The 20,499-nt window shown below is 39.6% G+C and overlaps 1 protein-coding gene across 6 annotated transcripts in view; it reads left to right on the top strand.

Annotated features, from left to right (window-relative positions):
- The window catches only part of AUTS2 (activator of transcription and developmental regulator AUTS2), a 1,121,759-nt gene that overhangs the window by 67,353 nt on the left and 1,033,907 nt on the right, over positions 1-20,499 (top strand). The window contains exon 1 of one of the 6 annotated variants that reach the window (XM_045461465.1): positions 5,797-5,835. The exons of the other annotated variants lie outside the window; for them this stretch is intronic. Coding sequence (XP_045317421.1) covers positions 5,812-5,835 — 24 coding nt within the window. The 5' untranslated portion in view covers positions 5,797-5,811. Of the gene's footprint in view, positions 1-5,796; positions 5,836-20,499 lie in introns of those variants that run through there. 6 annotated transcript variants of the gene reach the window in all.

Raw genomic sequence — 20,499 nt, forward strand, 5'->3', positions numbered from 1 at the left:
ACCAGAGAGGCTACTACTATACTCTCCTTCCCTAAACCCGTCTGTGGCCAAACTGTATCCTGGAATTCAGAGCTTTGTGGGCAAGCCTGAATAGGGCAGAAGTGGAAATGACCTTTTCATTCACAGTGTGGGCATCATTGAGGATGGGCTGTGCATTAACTCCTTTCTGGTATAACCAAGTTTCTGTCCAGCTGTAAAGTTCTGTGCTTTCTGATACTTGGGCCCCTGGAGCTCCTAGTAACTGAATCTTTTCTCAAACATTAAATTTGTAGTAGTAGGAAAAAATTAGATTCTATCTTTTTGAGATACCAGCTGAACTTTGGAGTATAAATACAGACTTAAGAATAAAATAAAGGAGAAAAGTGCATTTACTCAACCCAGGAAATCAGATGGAAATTGAGGTTGTGTCTCTGTTCATCTTCTGTAAGCAAAACCAGTAATGAAATGATAATTTTTTTCTTTCTACCTGTGCCTACAAAAAAAAAAAACCCACAAAAAACAAAAAAAAACAAAACAAAACAGAGCCGGCTTGGGATTCTCTCTGTCTGCCCCTCCCCAGCTCATTCTCTCTCTCTCTCAAAATAAATAAGTAAAGTTAAAAAAAAAAGGAAAAAGAAAGATAGTTTTAAGCTTTCTATTTGGAGAGAACTATCTATGGCTTGAGGCTTCAAGTTAGGAATATTTTGGCATTGAAAAACCTGTAGGGCCCCGGAAACATCTGACATCATTCATGATCAGACCAAGATGAAAGAACATTTATTTTTTAGGTAGTGTACTGAATCCTGGAAGTCTGGTGGCTGTTAAGTCCTTTAGCAGAAAGGTTTGCAGACAAGTGTCTTCCCTTAAACTCTAGAGCCTAATTAATTAAGATGTGTGACTGTCTATTTCTTGGTCCACTTGTTCTTCAGTTTTACCATCCTCTGCATGGGTCCCTGGAAGGCTCTGTGTGTGAGTGGATTCTGGTGGAAAAAAATTCTAGATTATAAATGGACAGTCCTCGTCCTAGCATTCATTAACCTTGGACAAATCACTAAGAAGCCTGTTTCTTCTGTAGAATGGGGTAATAACATTTGACTAGCCTGTTTTGTAGTATTGTTACAAAGATACTAGGTATTTAAAAAAGGGATGAACGGAATGCTTGAATTTTGGGTGCTCTGTGTTGGTTGGAGGTAGGGCAAAAGGGGGTGGAGGGTGTCATTACCACCTTGGATTTAGCAGCCTGGTTTCCAAACATGTAAGTTTGAGATGGACCTCAGGATTTTGATTGATGATAATGAATGATGTAGCCATGAATAGGTTAAAGTTTAGAAGATGCTATTGGTCCTATAGGACAATTAGATTTGTCCCTGTCCCTTAAGGTAGCTGCTCATTTGGGTGAGGCAGCATTTTGTGTCGAAAATACTACTTACTTAGGTATTTTATTGTCTTTTTTTTAAATGTTTATTTTTGAGAGAGGGCACACACACGAGCAGGGGAGGGGCAGAGAGAGAGGGGGGACAGAGGATCTGAAGCTGGCACCATGCTGACATCAGAGAGCACAGTATGGGGCTCAAACTCAGAAACGGTGAGATCATGATCTGAGCTGAAGTTGGATGCTTAACCAACTGAGCCACCTAGGCACCCCATGGTATTTTATTGTTATTTTTATTTCATTTTCAGTGTCCTCCAGAAAAAGCTTTGAGCTGGTTTACAAAAACATACGATGTGACAGAATTAAGATAAGATGAGGAAATTGGGACAAAGAGAAAACACGCATAGAGAAAATAGGATAAAACCATGTTGAGGCTATTGGGCAGAAACATATAGGATAGGTTCTTATGCAATATGTAGAGGTGGACCACATACCTATTTTCTCAGGGAACAGAATAAAGAAGGAAATATTTGTAATTTTCCTAAGGTATTTCCTCAGTGGAGAGGATGGGGCCTTGAACTGTACTTTTCAAAACACACAGCAGTTATTTGTGAAATAATTGTTTTTATACCATCTCTCAATGCAGATTAATAACATGATGACAAACCATGATTCGGGGAAGGAGTGACCATAAGGGGTCAAGATCCCGTGTTCTGTGTAGGCAGCTCTGAAAGGCTGGCTTGAGCTAAGGACAGCATATAGAACACGTCAAGGAGTGGACAAGCTACCTGTCCTCAGGCAGTCCACAAATATTCATTGCCCCAGCTGGGAGCTGGCTTCACTCCCTGAATGGTTTCCAGTGATGTTGTGGCATAGTCCATTGGCCAGGAGCCCAGAGACCCAGAGATGGAGATGCCCATCCTATCTTAAGAGTTGAGAGTCTTCATAAGCTCTTGGCATTTCCTTCTCTTTCTTGGTTCTGGTTTGTCTTTTGCAAGGATCAGACACATGAATTAAAGTTCTTTGCTGGAGAAGGCAGCTAAATGCCAGTTGTGACTTTTGGGTTCTAGCTATGCTGCAAACTTCTGGGAGTTCATGGACTACCAGTAACTCGTGTTAGCCATTGAGTGACCATTCAGTGGCTGTTACTTCAGTTTGTAGTTCATGGTGAGTGAATTCAAACCCATCATGTTTCTAGAGTTGGTTCCTAGATCAAATTGTTGGTAAATGCTTTCATTAGAGAATTCAGCTTGAGCCCTTTGCCCAATTTTCTGTTTCTCTGTTGTTACTAGCTGTAGATACTAAAAAAAAAAAAAATCCTCAGAAGGAATGCGTGTTTTTAGAAACAGGGAGTGTATTCTGTGCTTTAGTGGGACACAGAAGGAGACTGTCTGGTTAAGGCAGGAGATTGTGGCACTAAAAAAGGAAACTGGCAGGCCTATTCCTGGCACTTTCAGTAAGAAAAGAAAAGAAAAGGAATGACAGGTTGGCTGGGGATTATATTAAAGGAAGCGGTGTTCCTCACCTGACCTCATATTCCCTGCATCTAGGATTGGTGTGCCTATGGCAGTCATTTTTGGCAGCTGAAGACAGACTTGGTCTGCTTTCTGCCATATATTTAGGGGTCTAGTGGAGATACAGAAGCCTGTTAAGGAGCAATCATGGCAGACTGATTCCTTTACTTTTAGTCAGAAGCCAGTTCTACCAATGTCCACGGCCAAGTGTGTGTCCTTGTAAGTTGCTTGTGTCAAGAGGAAAGACTCTCATTAAGATTTTGGAAACAAAAGCAAAAATAAACTATTGGGACTGCATCAAAATAAAAAGCTTCAAAAAAGCAAAGGAAACAGTCAACAAAACTAAAAGGCAACCTACAGAATGGGAGAAGATATTTGCAAATGACATATCTGATAAAGAGTTAGTGCCCAAAATATATAAAGAACTTCTAAAACTCAACACCCAAAAATGCAATTAAAAAATGGGGAGCTGAACAGAGATTTCTCCAAAGAAGACATACAGATGGCTAACAGACACATGGAAAGATGTTCATCATCACTTACCATTAGGGAAATGCAAATGAAAACCACAATGAGCTATCACCTCACACCTGTCAGAATGGCTAGAATCAACAACACAAGAAACAGTAAGTGTCATCAAGGATGTGGACAGTTGGTGGGAATGCAAACTGGTGCAGCCACTGAGGAAAACAGTATGGAGTTTCCTCAGTAAGTTAAAAAATAAAACTATCCTATGATCCAATTACACTACTGGGTGTTTACCCAAAGAACAAAAACAAAGGGATACATTCACCCCTATGTTTATTGCAGAATTATTTACAATAGCCAAGATATGGAAACAGCCCATGTGTCCATAGATTGGTGAATAGAGAAGATGTGTTAATAAAAATGGAATATTATTCAGCCACAAAAAAGAATGAGATCTTGCCATTTGCAATGATGTGGATGGAGCTAAAGAGTACAATACTAAGCAAAATATGTCAGAGAAAGACAAGCCATATGATTTTACTCATATTTAGAATTTAAGAAACAAATGAGCAAAGGGAAAAAGAGAATCAAGAAACAGGCTCTGATCTATAGAGAACAAACTGATGGTTACCAGAGGGTAAGAGTGTAAGGGGATAGGTTAATAGGTGAAAGGGATTAAGAGGCGCACCTGTGATGAGCACTGGGTGACGTATGGAATTGTTGAATCACTGTACTGTACCTCTGAAACTAACATAACACTATTTGTTAACTAATAACTGGAATTAAGACAAAAACTTAAAATCAGAAAAAAAAAAAAGAATTTGGCCCTAATATTGGGTCAGAATAAGACTGTATTTGTGTTGTTTTTGTCCATAGTTTGCATTCCTCATAGGTAGAAAGATCTTATAATTATAGGCTAACTGCACCAGCTGATGTGTACTGGGATTTGATGTGGCTTTGTTACCTCAGAAGTCACATCAACTGTTTGACATCAGTTCATATTCCAGTACATGCTCCTCAGGCAGAAAGGGGATTGATATGGAGTATTATGCCAAGAATGAGAATCTCATGTTGAAAGCCTAGAAGTCTGAAGTCAGAAGGATTTAGTGGTTTTGATTTGTTAGAGCATACTTTTCTTCATAGATGCTCTTAGTACCAAAGTAAGTTCATATTTTTCCTAAATATGAAATGTTCTTAACATGCTTAAAGTATTATTTTATACATTTGCCACCAGGGCAAAATAGAATTAGTCAGTCTTATTCCTATTTTGTAAATAGAGAACCCAAGGCATACTTAAAGAGTCGCAGAGGTCATCCATTGTATCTGGGACATGGCTTAGAATAGTACCATTTTAATCAGTTTATTTATTGAGCAAAAAGGAGCCAGGCAACAGTGGAGGGCATCATGAGATCAGTTGTATGGTGCGGGCAAGCTGTTTTAGCTGAGTTCTTTGCTCATAGGTTAGTTGGCTCTGGCAAGAGCAGCTGAACTGAGTTCTCTGTGGTGAAGCTGAGAGGGACAAGAATGGGCGTCAGGTCAAAGGGTGTCTGTGAGGACAGACTCCGATGATTGTGTAGGACATCCTGTACATTTGGGCTTCTGCATATTTTAGTTGGCTGTGTTTGTTCTTATGTTAGTCTCAGTGTTTTTTAACCCTGTGAGTGACAGTTGACACTGTTATAGGACTTTAACAGGAGAAACTGGTCTGACCACAGTTTGATCTTGATAATGCTTTCACTTTTGCAACAAGACAGAAGGGAGTCCTTGCTTCTCTGTTCTGGGAGCCTAACCAAATCTAATAAGAAGTCTCTGGTAGCTCTAACCTGTTTTAAGTAGTCCAAGTGTCAGGCTGACCTTTTCTATGTATGTGGCCTGCTTCCTGGATGTGAAGCCAGTTTGGATGTTAGAACTTTTTAGAATGGAATGAAACTTGAAGTTTGCTGTTTGTTTTTATTGTTGCTTTAAAAACAAAACAAAAAAACAAAACAAAAACAAAACCTAAAGAAAAAAAGAAAAGTGAAAAAAAACCTTCTAACTGTATCCTCTGCCCCTAGGACTGGTGAAACTTCTTAAGACTTTTAACGATTTCATCTAGATACTTAAATCTCTCTAGGATGACTGTCTTTCTCCTTCTGGCAGAATCTTGTACTTTGATCACTTCCCAGGGTGGCGTTTTGGTTAATATTTGACTCTTGCACCCACAGCCACGTGATATGTATATTTGTATGCATATATGTTCACATCTCAGAGGATTGGCATCATCTTGGCAGATCTTTAAGAGTTGGAGGAGTAAATATTTGTAATTTTTATTTCATATTTTTGCATACTGTTCTCTCATCGGGGGAAGGTATGTTGGTGAACTAGAGATGGATAGGAAGACTGAACTGGAGGCTAAAACCTGCATACCTGAGAAATTGAGTCAGCCACGCCGGGACCTAATTTTTCAGTGTTCTGAAATATCTCCAGTTATTCTGAAGGATGCTATCACATTCTAAAAATAAGGTATTTTCAGTAACATCCATGTGAACTTTACTCTCCAGCATCAGAAGGGAAGTAAAGCATAGGGAAATCAAAGAAACTAGTTTTCACCCTTAAGTATGACTCTGGGATTATCTAGGGTGGCTTTTAGAGAAATCTAAGCCCACATCCTGGGATGCTACTAGCATCTCTGGACAGACTCTCTCCCCTTCCTTGAGATCACTTTCCTTATGTTCTTTATGCATGTAGAGAGTTGTTGAGGGAAGGTTATATTCTGGTTTCCTGTTTTGAAAATGCAGATGTTTCTAGAAATAACCAGAATCTAAACTGAATCCAGAGCCTTCTCGTAATTTTTTTTTTTTTAATGTTTATTTATTTTTGAGACAGAGAGAGACATAGCATGAACGGGGGAGGGCCAGAGAGAGGGAGACACAGAATCTGAAGCAGACTGCAGGCTCCGAGCTGTCAGCACAGAGCCCGATGTGGGGCTTCAACTCAGGACTGCGAGATCATGACCTGAGCCGAAGTCGGCCACTCAACCGACTGAGCCACCCAGGTGCCCCTCTCGTAATTTTTTAGGCCTCGATCTGAAGTAATCTGGGTGAAGATAAAAAGGTGAGGTCTCATACTTTACAATTTGGTTGAAGTCAGCTGTGTCAAGGTATCTTGACTTAAATAAGTGTTAGGATCTACATATTAGATTGGTAAGATCTTTATGTGTTTCTGTAGCCATAAACCCATTTTGGAGGAAAATGAAGGATGATTTCTTTCAGTATTCTGTGAGAATCTCATTTCTTTGTCTATTTTTTTCACTGGGTTGACTTTGACTTTTATTTTTTAGGTCCAAGTTGTTAATTCCGAAAGTATTTTCTTTTATTTATTTATTTTTTAAAATTTACATCCAACTTAGCATATAGTGCAACAGTGATTTCAGGAGTAGATTCCTTAATGCCCCTTACCCATCTAGCCCATCCCCCTCCCACACCTCCTCCAATAACCCTCTGTTTGTTCTCCATATTTATGAGTCTCTTCTGTTTTGTCCCCCTCCCTGTTTTTATATTATTTTTGTTTCCCTTCCCCTTTGTTCATCTGTTTTGTCTCTTAACGTCCTCATATGAGTGAAGTCATATGATTTTTGTCTTTCTCTGACTAATTTCACTTAGCATAATACCCTCCAGTTCCATCCACGTAGTTGCAAATGGCAAGATTTCATTCTTTTTGATTGCCGAGTAATACTCCATTGTGTATATATACCACATTTTCTTTATCCATTCATCTATCGATGGACATTTGGGCTCTTTCCATACTTTGGTTATTGTTGATAGTGCTACTATAAACATAGGGGTGCCTGTGTCCCTTCGAAACAGCACACCTGAATCCCATGGATAAATGCCTAGTAGTGCAATTGCTGGGTCGTAAGGTAGTTCTATTTTTAGTTTTTTGAGGAACCTCCATAACTGTTTTCCAGAGTGGCTGCACCAGCTTGCATTCCCGCCAACAATGCAAAAGAGATCCTCTTTGTCTGCATCCTCGCCGACATCTGTTGTTGCATGAGTTGTTAATGTTCACCATTCTGACAGGTGTAAGGTGGTATCTCATTGTGGTTGATTTGTATTTCCCTGATGATGAGTGACGTTGAGCATTTTTTCGTGTGTCGGTTGGGCATCTGGATGTCTTCCGTGGAGAAGTGTCTATTCATGTCTTTTGCCCATTTCTTCACTGGATTATTTGGTTTTTGGGTGTTGAGTTTGATAAGTTCTTTATAGATTTTGGATACTAACCCTTTATGTGATATGTCATTTGCAAATATCTTCTCCCATTCTGTCTGTTGCCTTTTAGTTTTGCTGATTGCGAAACTATTTTCTTACTGTGCTTTGTATATGGCAGCAGATTTTTACTTGGAAAGGAGAAGCAAGTCCATTGGTTTTCATGTGTAGATGCTTTTCAGGAATACACAACTTCTCACTGTTGGTTTTAATAAGAAAAAAATCACCGTTGATAGTTTTGATGTCTGTTTATAGAGATTCCTTGAGAATTGTGAACTGATAGAAAATTCCCCTAGAGAGAAAATCTGGTGTATTTGGACATCTTACTAAATGGAGCTTTTTTTCATATAAGGGCTTCAGAAGATGCATAGGCTGTCAGAGCTGGAAAAGTTTACATGGTCTCTGAATATCACTCTTTATAAATACAAGGAGCCCAAAGCCCAGAGTATCTGGTCCCCCAGTTAAGTTAGTGGTCCCTCACAGGTCTCCAGGCTGCCTGTCATTCTGCCTTGACTACTAGTGATAACTGGTTATTTCCAGCAATGAATCCAACTCTTAAGTTGTGCAGTCTTCTGAGTCTTCAAAGGAAAGCTAAGCTGTGTTATTAAAGTTCATGCTGAGTATTTTTTTACTATATTATGATTGTTTGAAAATTGGTCATTTGTGTGTTATTGTAAAACCAGAGCACTTAACTAGACCTAGCATCAACCTAGCCTCTGCTAAGTCATAGTGCATTATCGACTGTTTCATGTAGAGGTAGAAAGAGAAAGCTGTTTTAAGAGTCAAGAAAAAGGACTGTGTCTTGTCCTCAGCCAGAGGCCCACATGAGCTAAAGGAGCAATTGAGATGGGTTATGGTTTAGGGAAGGGGTAACACTCAGGTGGTGATTGAATCTAGTTTAGAATTATGTTTCTCAGAACAGCTGATTTTTATTTTGGTTGTTTTCAACTATTTTTTTTTTAAAGACAGAGTCTTAAAAATTTTTTTTTTTTTTAACGTTTATTTATTTTTGAGAAAGAGCGAGAGACACAGAGTGTGAGTAGGGGAGGGTCAGAAAGAGAGGGAGACCCAGAATCCGAAGCAGGCTCTGGGCTCTGAGACGTCATCACAGAGCCTGACGCGGGGCTCGAACTCAAAAGCTGTGAGATCATGACCTGAGCTGAAGTCGGCTGCTTAACCGACTGAGCCACCCAGGCACCCCTGTTTTCGAATGCCCTTATAGCCTTCCTGGGGAAATTTGTTTTTGGGGAGACATTGCCTACATTGTTTACTCCTCTAGGGTTAAATGTACTTGACCAGCTGTTATTAATTTTATAGTTGTTAAATTACATTCTTTGCCTAGGTTGTAAGTACTGAAAGGGAACTTAGAAGCAGGACCATTTGCAAGTCATGTAGCTTTGAGCATGAATGGTGGGTTTGATAAGAGTAGCTTTCAAATGGTCTGAGATTCTGTGCTGAATTTTGGAATTAGTGATTTACACCTGGGGATCTTTGTCAATTCTCTGGGAGAGCCTTCTCTGAGACCCTGGGCAGCTCTTGGGGGTGAGGCTGGCAGTGATATTGATAAATTGCTTTCAAAATGCTTACAGCCAAAGGACAGTGATTTTGTAGTACTCTTCTAAGTTCTCAGACTGACCTCTGAAATCTGGAAGAGCGAATCTGGAGGCCAGTATTCTTTAGGGCAGTTATAAGAAGGGGGAAGGGGCTCTCCCCTTCTCAGTCTGTGTGCAGGCGATTCTTGGAGGAAGCCAGGCCTGTGGAGCCAGACTAGAGTGGAGACAGAGAATAGTACTGCTGGCATTTCCATCCTCCCCTGAGGCTGCACAGAATGTTTCAAGGGGAACCAAGAATTATCCCTCCGCTGTCCACAGCCTCTTGAAGCGGCTTTTGCGTGTTGTAGATGGAACCAATGTGTGCAAAAGTGCAATTTATATTTTATTTGGGTCTCAGCATCAAGTTGTCCTTTTTCAAATAATTTTATGGTAATTGGTTGTTTCTCTGATATGATTTCCATTGCAAGGTGAACAAAAAAGGTGACAAAATGGGGTTATTACCTAACCAGATTGCCTCGTGTACAGACAAGCTGAACTGGTGCTTTGCCCGAAGTTGGCTTGGAGTTTTCAGAAACTCAATTGCTGCCTTTATAAGGCTGTGCCTGGGGTTGTATTTCCAATCTCTCTCAACTTTTGTTCCCGTGGAAGGGAGGAAGTGGAACTGTGACAGATATATTGCCAGATAGCACACAATAGCACACAAAACGAGAAAGACATGGCGTGAGCCATTCACGGAGACAGATTTACACTCTGTGTTGCCCTCAAACCATAGATCCATCTATTTCAAAGAAACAACCTGCCCACTGTATTATATTTCAGACAGGGACACAGCTTACAAGAGAGATGCTGACTCCTTCTGTTTAGCTTTTGCCAATAACGCTGCACATTTTGCTGTCGTCAATTACTTTTGTGGGGATGGGAAAGTTTATTTGGCAAAGGAAAGCCTGTCTTTAGATGAGAAGTGGAAAAGGGAGGTATCAGGGGAGAGTATTTGGCCACGCTGTCGCCGTAGTGAAGCGTATGTGTATAGTTTTGCTTGTTTTTGTCACTGTGCAGCCGGCTGTATTATCAGGCATTGGAGGTATTATACCTATTTCACAACAAGAAAAACAAAGCTAGAGAGGTTATGATTGACCCAAGGCCAGAATGTTTGACATTCACAGTTTCTTTTTGGTTCTCTAGAGATATGTCAGTTTCTTTCTTTCTTTCTTTCTTTCTTTCTTTCTTTCTTTCTTTCTTTCTTTTTTTTTTGATGTTTCGTGGGAGATAGCTTTGCAGAGTGGTAAATAGCATAAATTACAAAACTTGTCTGCCATGGTTCCCATCCAGGCTTAGCCAAGCTGCACATAGCTCTGCACCTCAGTTATTTTACTAGTAAAATGGGGATTGCAGGCCTTACCGTAGAAGGTAGGTCTGAGAATTAAATTTAGTTAATATGTATATAAGGTACTTAGAATGAAGTGTTCAGTAATCTTAGCTATTACGTTTTTTAAATGTGTTTTGCTTTCATGGAAAATGAGTGGTGTGTGCTACCTGATAGGTTGTTTTGCAGAAATTTCAAATGTGAAAGAGTAACTCTGCTTGTGTTAAAATTTACCTTCCAGATTGATAGGTTTAAGGAATAAAAAATACTTTTGGGAATGGTCTAAATTTGGAAGAAATCTGAAAAGAGAGAACTGTGTGTGTAGGTTTGCAATTCTACCTTATGCGATTTGTAAAATATGTTATTATATATCTTTTCTTAGTAATAATTTATTCGGGGGAGGAGAAACAAATTTTGGTTATATCCATCCTCTCTTATGAGGCAGGTATTTTTGTTTTTGTTTGTATTTTAACTGGATGAGATGGTTAAGTTCCCTTAGTTGGATGAATTTAGAGATATGAGAAAATACTTTTATTTTTATGACACATAAGGACCCTTGAATGAAGTCACTTACCTTTTCTTGATTAAACCAGTTTCTTTTTTTCCTTTTAACATTGTGTTTTTTTTGTTTTTTTGTTTTTAACATAAATATCACATGTTTTAGTCAGATATGTTTCGGGATATCAATCATCTTTTTTTCTGTTATGTTGAAAAAATAAAATTGCACATGTGTGTTATTCTCAGAATGAAGTGGGTTCAGGCACACTGCTTTACACTAAGTAGAAATTCTTAGTAGTCGTTCTTCAGAAGAGATGCATTGATCAAGTCAGTTTTTGATTCATTTGTGAATACCTAAGTAGAGTTGTATATGAAGGGGTTTTTCAGAGTTGGCTTCTGAGCATTATAGCATTTGTTTTAGTGTATATAGTCCACATGGCCAGTATACTATCTGATTCAGTTTGAGTTCAAATAAAGTCTGGTATGAACCTACTTTAAACAACTCCTTAAGGTGACTAATCTCAGACCTGTCTCTCTGTTTCTCTCTCTCTGTTTTTTTTTGTCATTGTGCTTTTCTTTTATTATGTTTTTTTTTTTTAACTGTGGTAAAAAGCACATTACATTTCCAGCTTAACTGTTTTAAAGTGTATAGTTCAGTAGTGTTAAGTGTAGCCACATTGTTGTGAGACAGATCTCCAGGACTTTTTCATCTTGCGGATCTGAAACTCTACACTCCTTAAACAACAACTTCCCCTTTCTCCCTCTCCCTACTCCCAGAAACCCCGATTCTACCTTCCATGTCTATGAATTTGACTACCTTAGATCCTCAGCTAGATGGAATCATAATATTTGTTTTTTTATTACTGACTTATTTCACTTAGCATTATGTCCTCAATAAGTTTCATCCACGTTGTAGCATGTGACAGGATTTTTTCCTTTTTAAGGCTGAATACTTTTCCCTTGCAGGTATATAGCTCATTTTGTTTATCCATTCATCTTTTCGTGGATATTTGGGTTGCTTCTGCCTCTTGGCTCTTGTGAATAGTGCTCCTATGAATATGGGTGTGCAAATATCTCTTTGAATCCGTACTTTCAATTCTTTCGGGTGGATTGCTGGATCATATGGCACATCTATTTTAATTTTTTTCCAGAAATCTCCAAGCTGTTTTCCATAGTGGTTGCACCATTTGACAATCTTACCAGTGAGAGTGGTTCCATGAGAACAGGGCATCTGTGAAGGTTAGGATGGCCCGTTTCAAGCTTGATCAGGTGTTTGGAATGAGCCTCACCAGTACTGGTTAATCATTCTTGTTAAGGTAATACTGCTGGACCAATGCAGAATGTTGGTCTGGGTTATTGTAAGACTTAGGCTGTGGTTTCTGGGAATGATCTTAGGCAGATCACCTCAATACTCCCACCCACCGTTGTCATCTGTCAAACGAGGAAATTGTTCTTCTCCCTTATCTTGTGTGTTCCAGAATCCTGTTGTTCCTCATAGAATTCAAATATCTAGAAGATATACTCTGTATAACTTCGTGTAATTATTTGATAAACATCTCCTGTTTTTCTTTTTTTTTTTACTACCCCAGGTACTAAGTGATAAGGAGGGAGACCTTGGTGATTAAGAGTGCTGGCAGTGAGTCAGAATGTCTGGGTTCAAATCCTTGCTCTTCCATTTACTAGATATGTAAACTTGGGCAGTTTAATGAACCACTGTGCCTTGGTTTCTCCATCTGTGAGTTGTAGATAATAGTATCTGTGTCCAATTTTGTGAGGTTTAGATGAGTTAATGCATGTAATGTGCTTTGCATGGTGCCTAGCACATAGTAAGCAGTAGGTGTGAACTCTAATTGTTATGTAGTATCTAATCATTATGTAGTTACCATGGTGCTAAATGGTTTGGGTCATCTTCCATTATTTGTATCCTACATTTGGATAACTTTATACTTCCTGAGGATGTTGTTTCCTTATGGTGTTTCTCTGTAGGTGGGAAGGATACCCCCAATGTACAGATGGAGAGACTGAACAGCAGCTGTTCTGTTTTATATGGCTGGGATTAACACTTCAGTCTCATGATTCGAGCCCAGTACTTCCTTGCCTGGCACACTGTCCCAAACTTAATGACTATAAGGCCTCATGAAAATGGGTTTTAATGTTAAGATCTGGTAAGAACTATTCCTTTACTTTTTTTGTTAGCAGTCAGCCTTCCAGGTTGACTTGAACTAGGATCATTTTGGCTTCTCTGCAGAACAGGATCTTGCTGATTAATCCTAGTGGCAGGGAAAACATTGGGTGTCTACATCCTCTTCGAAATATAACTTAGTACTAATACTAGCTTCTTTGGTATTTAGTACAGCTTCTTCAGAAATAGGGCTTATGTATTTAAAACTTAGATGGTCTTTTCAAAGGTGGGTAGATCTGGCATATGTCTGCCTTCTTGTAGGTAGTAGCCATGCTGCAGTTACTCAGCTATTGCAGTTCTGTTACTTGATACAGAGGCAGAGGGGAGAAGACTTCTCCATAAAAAAAACAAAGCCTGTGCTTAAAGAGTCCTCAGGTCATGTTCAGCAGATGATGGTGACGTGTTGGAACCTCCCTAGGTCTCCATTTCCCCAGCTAAAAAGAAGGGCCATGGACCAGGGGATATTTAAAGCCCTTTCAAGTTGTAAGAGTCGGACATCTTGAGACTGGAAATAGCCTCATAGGTCCTAATGACATGATAAAGATACTCTTTGAGGAGAAGCGTTTTATAACTCTGTGTCTTGGGGAGATGGAGGCATGGGGAGGTGATTGGGGTGTTGGCAGAGCAACTGGAGAAAGGAGAGACTAGTGAGGAGGCTGTTGTAATGGTCTATATGGGAAGTGAGCAACCCCATCTAGAGTACCTGGGGGGGTTGTCGTAATCTAGGATAGGGTCAAGCCCTTCTCTGAAATGGCGGCGCCATCAGACCAAAGGAGCCTTCCCTGATGACTCTGTTGTGGCCCTTATTAGGGACAAGGCTTTCGGCCCTGGCTCAGAGCTGCGATGGAGGGATTGATGGATCCATGCCCCCTTCTGTTTTTCGCTAGTGCTGTCTTCACACCCTGTTGCCATTTATGTTTTTTGATGAATGATTAATTAGAAAAATAATCATTTGTAAATTGTGAGTGAACTAGACATTTGGCCCTGCCTGTAGGGAAATGGTGCCTCTGAGCCGGACGTAGCTTGCAGTCAGTACATCAGAACAGCAGTATTCCCAGACCAGTGATGAATTTACATCAAGTTCCTTTTCAGCATGTTAATGACTGTTACAGCCGAGTAACTAGCAAAAAATAATAGCAAATGGGAAGAGTAAATATTTAATGCCTCTATATCACTTTTAGCTTACAGTAAAATATGCATTTTGATTCAGGAGGGGAATGAGGGAATCTTGGACATTACAGGCAATATTAGTTTGTCTGAGTTTCATTCTTTGTTTCCTTTTCTTTCTCTGTACTTAATTAAATTCAAAAGATAAAGTGTGAGTTGTTGCTGAGGTGGATTTCACTAGGGAAGTGGGTTTTCTGTAAGTTTTAGGTCACAAGATGCTTCTTTCCTGGCAGTTTGAATCTATATGTCCGGTCAGCATCATTGATTAAATGCCTGGTGTGTATAGAGGCCTGTACTATCTCTAAAATATAGCTTTCATCATGTTACTTCCCTGCTTTAAAACTTTAGTGGCTCCCCACTGCTTCTAGGATGAAAGCGGGACTCAGTAGCCTGGCTTTTAAGGGTTTCTGTGCTGTGACCCCAGCCTGCTTTCCAGCCTTACTCCCTCAGGCAACACCATGTGGACCTTTTGCTTAAGCCAGAGTGATTGACTCCTATCCCTGTAAGGTGCCAGAGGTTTCCTCACCTTTGCACCTCTGCTCAAAGCATTCTGGGGTATGAAATGACCTGTCTTTTTCTCTGTCTAAAGCCTACCCTTCCTCCTAGGCCCAGTTCTGGAAGATTCTCTGACTGCATTTATTGGATAGGAACCTGCTCATTTTGAAATACAGGGAAAATTGAAAGTGGATCATAATTCTGTTCCCTCCAGTTTGCCACCTCTCTACCGTAGGGAATTTAGAATGAGTTCGCTTCTCCCCCACTTTTTGCTTGGCTGTTTTCTAATTTTAGAAGATGTCCAGGTAGGCAAGTTGTTGACTATAGAAAGTTCTGAGGATTAGAGCTGAATATAGTTGGGAAACCAGACCCAAGGATAGTGCTTTGTTTTCTGAGATCAGAGAGTTTTGACACAGAAGTTTCTAGCAGAGGTTGAATTCACAAAATGAGGCTGTACTGGTGGAAGCATTCAAAGAAAGGGTTTAGGCCTTTCAGTCTGTTGTTAAAAGAGTCTTGGAGTGTTGAGTTCAGACCCAGATACAGTGATAATATTCAGAGAAAATGATCAGGATGGTGAGGCAGGCCTGAAAGCGTGAAGGCTGAGTGGGCAGAAGAGAACAAGGGAGGCTGTGTCCTCTGTTTTCAAATATTCAAGAGGCTGTCTTCAGCAAAAGAGGTGTATTAGACCTCGTGTATGGAAACTTGGGGTGAGAACAAAGACTGCTGGAGGTAGGTTATAGGAAGACAGATTTCAGATCAATATAAGAAATACTTTTCTCATAGTGTTGTGAAAAAATGAAATGGATTTCCTTGGGAGACGGTAAGTTTCTCAAGTGTGAAGGGATGTGAACACAGAAGGCAATAATACTCTAAAGATCTGTGGATTCACAGTAAAGGGACCACAGGTACTGGAATGGAGGACCTTTAGAATAGGACATTTTCTTCTCTGGGGTAAAACCTTTACCCTGGGGTTTCGGAGAAAGATTCAGTAGTGGAAAGAAACAAGTGCCACTGTGTCCGAAAATACTTACAAATCCTGACATGCATCAAGAAATAATAAGTATAGTCTTCTGAGGCGATATTGAAAGGATGATGAAAACGGAATGAAATCTAGAATGGGGGTTCTTAACATTGGGTTAAGGGCCTCGAGGATAGTGTTTAAGAATGAGGAGATATTTGCAGAATTTCAGGAATTCATAAACAGTTTCAAAAACATTCAGTATTAACCTTTATATATTTGGGAAACTGTAAAAGATCTATTGTTTTGAAAATATTTATCATAGAGAAATAAGAGTACAAGATTGTCTTGGCACATGAAATTTGGGTTTGTAATGGCTTAAGAATTAATACACATGTCCCCGTATGCAAATTTTAATGCCTGCATGTATTATTCTGTAAAGAACATCATAGCTTTTGGAAGAGTCTCAGAAATGGCTGACTCAGAAAAGGTGAAGAATTAACTCGTCTGGAGTACTGGTTCTCAGGTGTTTGAACTCAACCCAGTTAGGTAGGGCAGAAATTCCTTATATCACCCTTCCCATTCAGCATCAGTATCAGCAAATATTAGTATGAGCCATATGTACTTTTTATTTTATAAAGCAGTATCCCATAAGCTTAAAAATGTAATTTTATTGGACTTGTCTTGATAGTAGATAGCAAGACCATAAAACCACAAATGAAGATTTACTGTACAAGTAATTTTTTTGGAGGTGGGCTTGTTATGTATATATATATCTACTTTAGCTGTATATGTATCTACTTACGGTATCTCCACATTGTGAGATTAACCAGATTATCTTCAACAAATCAAAATTTTTTTTTTAAATTTTTTAATGTTTATTTTTGAGAGAGAGTGAGAGAGAGAGACCACAAGCGGGAGAGAGGCAGAGAGAGAGGGAGACACAGAATCTGAAACAGGCTCCAGGCTCTGAGCTGTCAGCACAGAGCTCGACACGGGGCTTGAACCCACAAACCATGAGATCATGACCTGAGCCGAAGTGGGATGCTCAACCTACTGAACCACCCAGGTGCCCCCCTAACAAATCAAATTTCTAATGGTAAAACTGAACTGATAGTAGTTTATAATTGAAAATATAGTATAAGAATAGTAGTATTACAAACTATGATTGACTCGAGACAGCACTGATGTTACAGTGACTTCTAGAGTACAGTGTGAGCTTTGAGAGTTGTAGTGTTGGTGTGTGAGTGTGCCAGTACTTGGCAGCATCGTAGAGTAGCCTGAGTACTTGGGACACCCAGTTTCTAGTTCTTTGCATACTCTGGCAACTTGCTGATTTTAATTTATCAAAATGGATTTCACGAACCTTCTAACTCACTTATTAGGGAACTACTAAGAAGCTCTTGGTCATATTAAAGAAGATGTGAATTGCACATTTGCCTTTGAGAACTTAAGAAAGGTGTGTAGGTTTATAGATAAGTTATAGATCTTAATAAGAGTTCTTCTATGGTTACAGGCCCCTACTTTAAGGAACACCAGTCTACCAGGTCAATTTGTAGTTGCAAGTAAATGATAACTAGGTAGTTTGAGGGTTAATATCCAGGAGACTATCCAAATAAAGGCTTTTTCTTTCTTTCTTTCTTTCTTTCTTTCTTTCTTTCTTTCTTTCTTTCTTTCTTTCTTTCTTTCTTCTTCCTTCCTTCCTTCCTTCCTTCCTTCCTTCCTTCCTTCCTTCCTTCCTTCCTTTTTTTTTTTTTTTTTTTAAAGATCAACCTAAATGCCTCTGATAACCAGATACCCTTTCTTTTCAAATACTCCTTTATTTACCAACCCCGTTGAGCCTGGCCCTAAAGTAAGATCAACAGCTGTGCGTGACTATTTTTTTCCCCTCTCCTTTGCTGTGCTCCTCCTATCACATTGAAATACCCTGGCACTTTCTTCCCTTTTTGAAAACACAAAAGAGGATTAGGCCATATAATGGACTATTTATGTGTCAAATTAAACGTTTTACTCTGAGGCTGTTTTTGAGTTATGTGAGCAGTAAAAATATGTATTAAGCTGCCAAGCCTTTTAAAAAATGCATATTATTTAGCTGATAGCCTGTAACAGTCTGATGGACCCATAATGGTGTTTTGAGTAAATACACATTTGAACAATTTATGAAACTTATGTTTACATGTGTATTAAACAGCCTGGGTAGGGAGTGACCAAAAGTTATTACCAGTTGACAGCTGCTGTCTGGTGACCAATTTGAAATGAATTGGTGGATTCCCTTTAGTGTGGAGTAAACAGGTTTCCCTGTCAGGGGAACAGGCTGTGTAATCATCAGTGCGTGAGGTCCTAGCGCTGGAGGTCTGCATGTTGGTTGAATGAGGCACTAGAGGAAAATGTTTTAGCTCCATAGTGAGCCACACCTTGGATTCACCTGTATGGTCTATTTTATTTCATTTTGTATGTTGAACTGTATAATTATGTTCACAGAATATAGGCAGAACAAAATATATTTGCAGAACAAAATATTCTGTCCTTGGGAAGAGGGACCATGTTTATTTCTTTGGCATCTACTCTCTACTGTAGTGATCCTGAAATTTATGATTGTTGTGCCTCTATCAGTAATAGTTCTTAAAATATTTTTTAAATGTTTTTATTTATTTTTGAGAGAAAGAGAGAGAGACAAAGACAGAGACAGAGTATGAGTGGGAGAGGGGCAGAGAGAGAGGGAGACACAGAATCTGAAGCAGGCTCCAGGCTCTGAGCTGTCAGCACAGAACCTGATGTGGGGCTCAAACTCATGAACTGCGAGCTCATAACCTGAGTCAAAGTTGGACGCTTAACCGACTGAGCCACCCAGGTGCCCCAGTAATAGTTCTTTTTATATTTGTTCACTTCTAAATTGTATAGATATTTATATACATATATATATATTTGTGTATATATTTACATATGAATGTGTGTATTTGTATATATATTTATACATATAAAGCTAACACAAAAATAGAAGTTTAATGGAGACAAAAGAATAAGTACACATAGATGATCTGAATTTCTTTTTGTACCTGAAAGAGTCCTCTTGAGCACCCCTGGATTTCATACACCTTGCACTGGAGGTGAAGGCTTGTGTCTTGATACTTTTGGGTGGCGGAAAGGGCATGATGCATTGTGAGGTGTTAACGTTAAAAATAAAAGCTATTTTATCAGCAAAAATGGGTTTATTCAGGAACAAGAGAATTGTAATTCAGGACAAGCAGGCTATGGCAAGCCCATAGGTAAGTCCTACAGAGAGAAATGTTATTTTATGGAGAAGAAGGAAGGAATTGGGAGGTGTTGTTTTAAAGGAAAGTCCCTTGGAGAAAACCAAGAGTTCAGGGTTTTGATGGTTTCTCATTGGTTGAGAGGTGGTCACTTTCTTATAGGAGATGCAATATGTTCTGTACCTCTTTCTCTGTTGGAGCCTGTAATTGACAATTCCTTCTGTAATTGACATGGAGTGGTATGGCCCACCCTGCCAGCCTCCCCTTCCTGAATCCCTGGTCCACTTTAGTGAGGTTTCCTCTTACTGATTCTCAAAACAGGTGTGACTTGGGCATGATGTTCATAAACTTGGGCAAGTCTTTTAACTACCTTGAGCCCTTGGGCCCTATCTGTAAAATACATGGGGCTGCCCATGGGGCTATCCTAAAGATTTCTTATAGTAAATGTCAGGTATCCACTTAAGTGCTTGCCAGAAAGTCACCTCCTCAGAGAGACTTTCCCTGAATGTGTGTACAAATAGTTCCTTCCTGTATTCAGTTATTCTGTAATGCCTACTCTGCTTTACTTCTATTAATTTTTTATCATATGAACTCATTGTTTTCTCTTTACTGAATTGGAAGCTATTTGAGGGGAGAGACTTTTTTTCCTGTTTACTCTTGCATCCATAGCTCAGACAACAAAGCATGACACACAGTAGGTACTCGATAAATATTGGTTGAAAGTTCAATGTTGGTCACTTAGTAAGTTGATTAATAAAGAGAGGCTATTATTGCTTTCACTGAGTGCCACACATATAGCAGATGCTCTGGGATAGGATTAATGATGCTCTATGAATGATTGCTCTCAAGTGGGATCCAAGGCTGGAAGTATTTTTCCTATAGGAGGATGGATTTTTTTTTTTTTTTCCCCTCCATTACAGCCAGCATTTTTCAGGCTGAGGTTAGAAATGAAGTTTGTAACCCTGGATCTGGGCCAAGTAACTGACCCCTGTGTGGTTCTGACGCCTCACCTTGGCCTCATTAACTCCCTGCGGTGACCCAGTGTGCCATCTAGCTGAGGACCAGGCCAGTGGTGACAGCAGCCATGTGGATGTGCCTCAGGGAGGGCAGTGGCATTGCCAGTCACCCCTAGTCCACCTGGAAACCACCTTCTGACCTGTAGAAAACTGCTTCCAGGGGAAAGGCAGAGTATTGCAGAGTCTTGTGCTTATTCCAGGTCTATAGAGAGAACAAACAATTTTTAGCATGGTTGAGAGAGGGGGATGGAAGAGAAAGAACCACGTCTTTAGAGGACACTTTTCTTGGCTGCTCTTTGCAGTGAAGAGTTGTTATAGAAACACCTGTCATTTTAAAAACTTCTCATATTTAAGGCCACACTTCCAATAGGGCTATGAAATAAAGGCATGTGAAGTATCCTACAGTGCTGATGTAATTGGAGACCTGAATGAATAGAAG

This window comes from Leopardus geoffroyi, chromosome E3 (genome assembly GCF_018350155.1).
Source record: "Leopardus geoffroyi isolate Oge1 chromosome E3, O.geoffroyi_Oge1_pat1.0, whole genome shotgun sequence".
In the NCBI taxonomy this organism is placed as follows: domain Eukaryota; kingdom Metazoa; phylum Chordata; class Mammalia; order Carnivora; family Felidae; genus Leopardus; species Leopardus geoffroyi.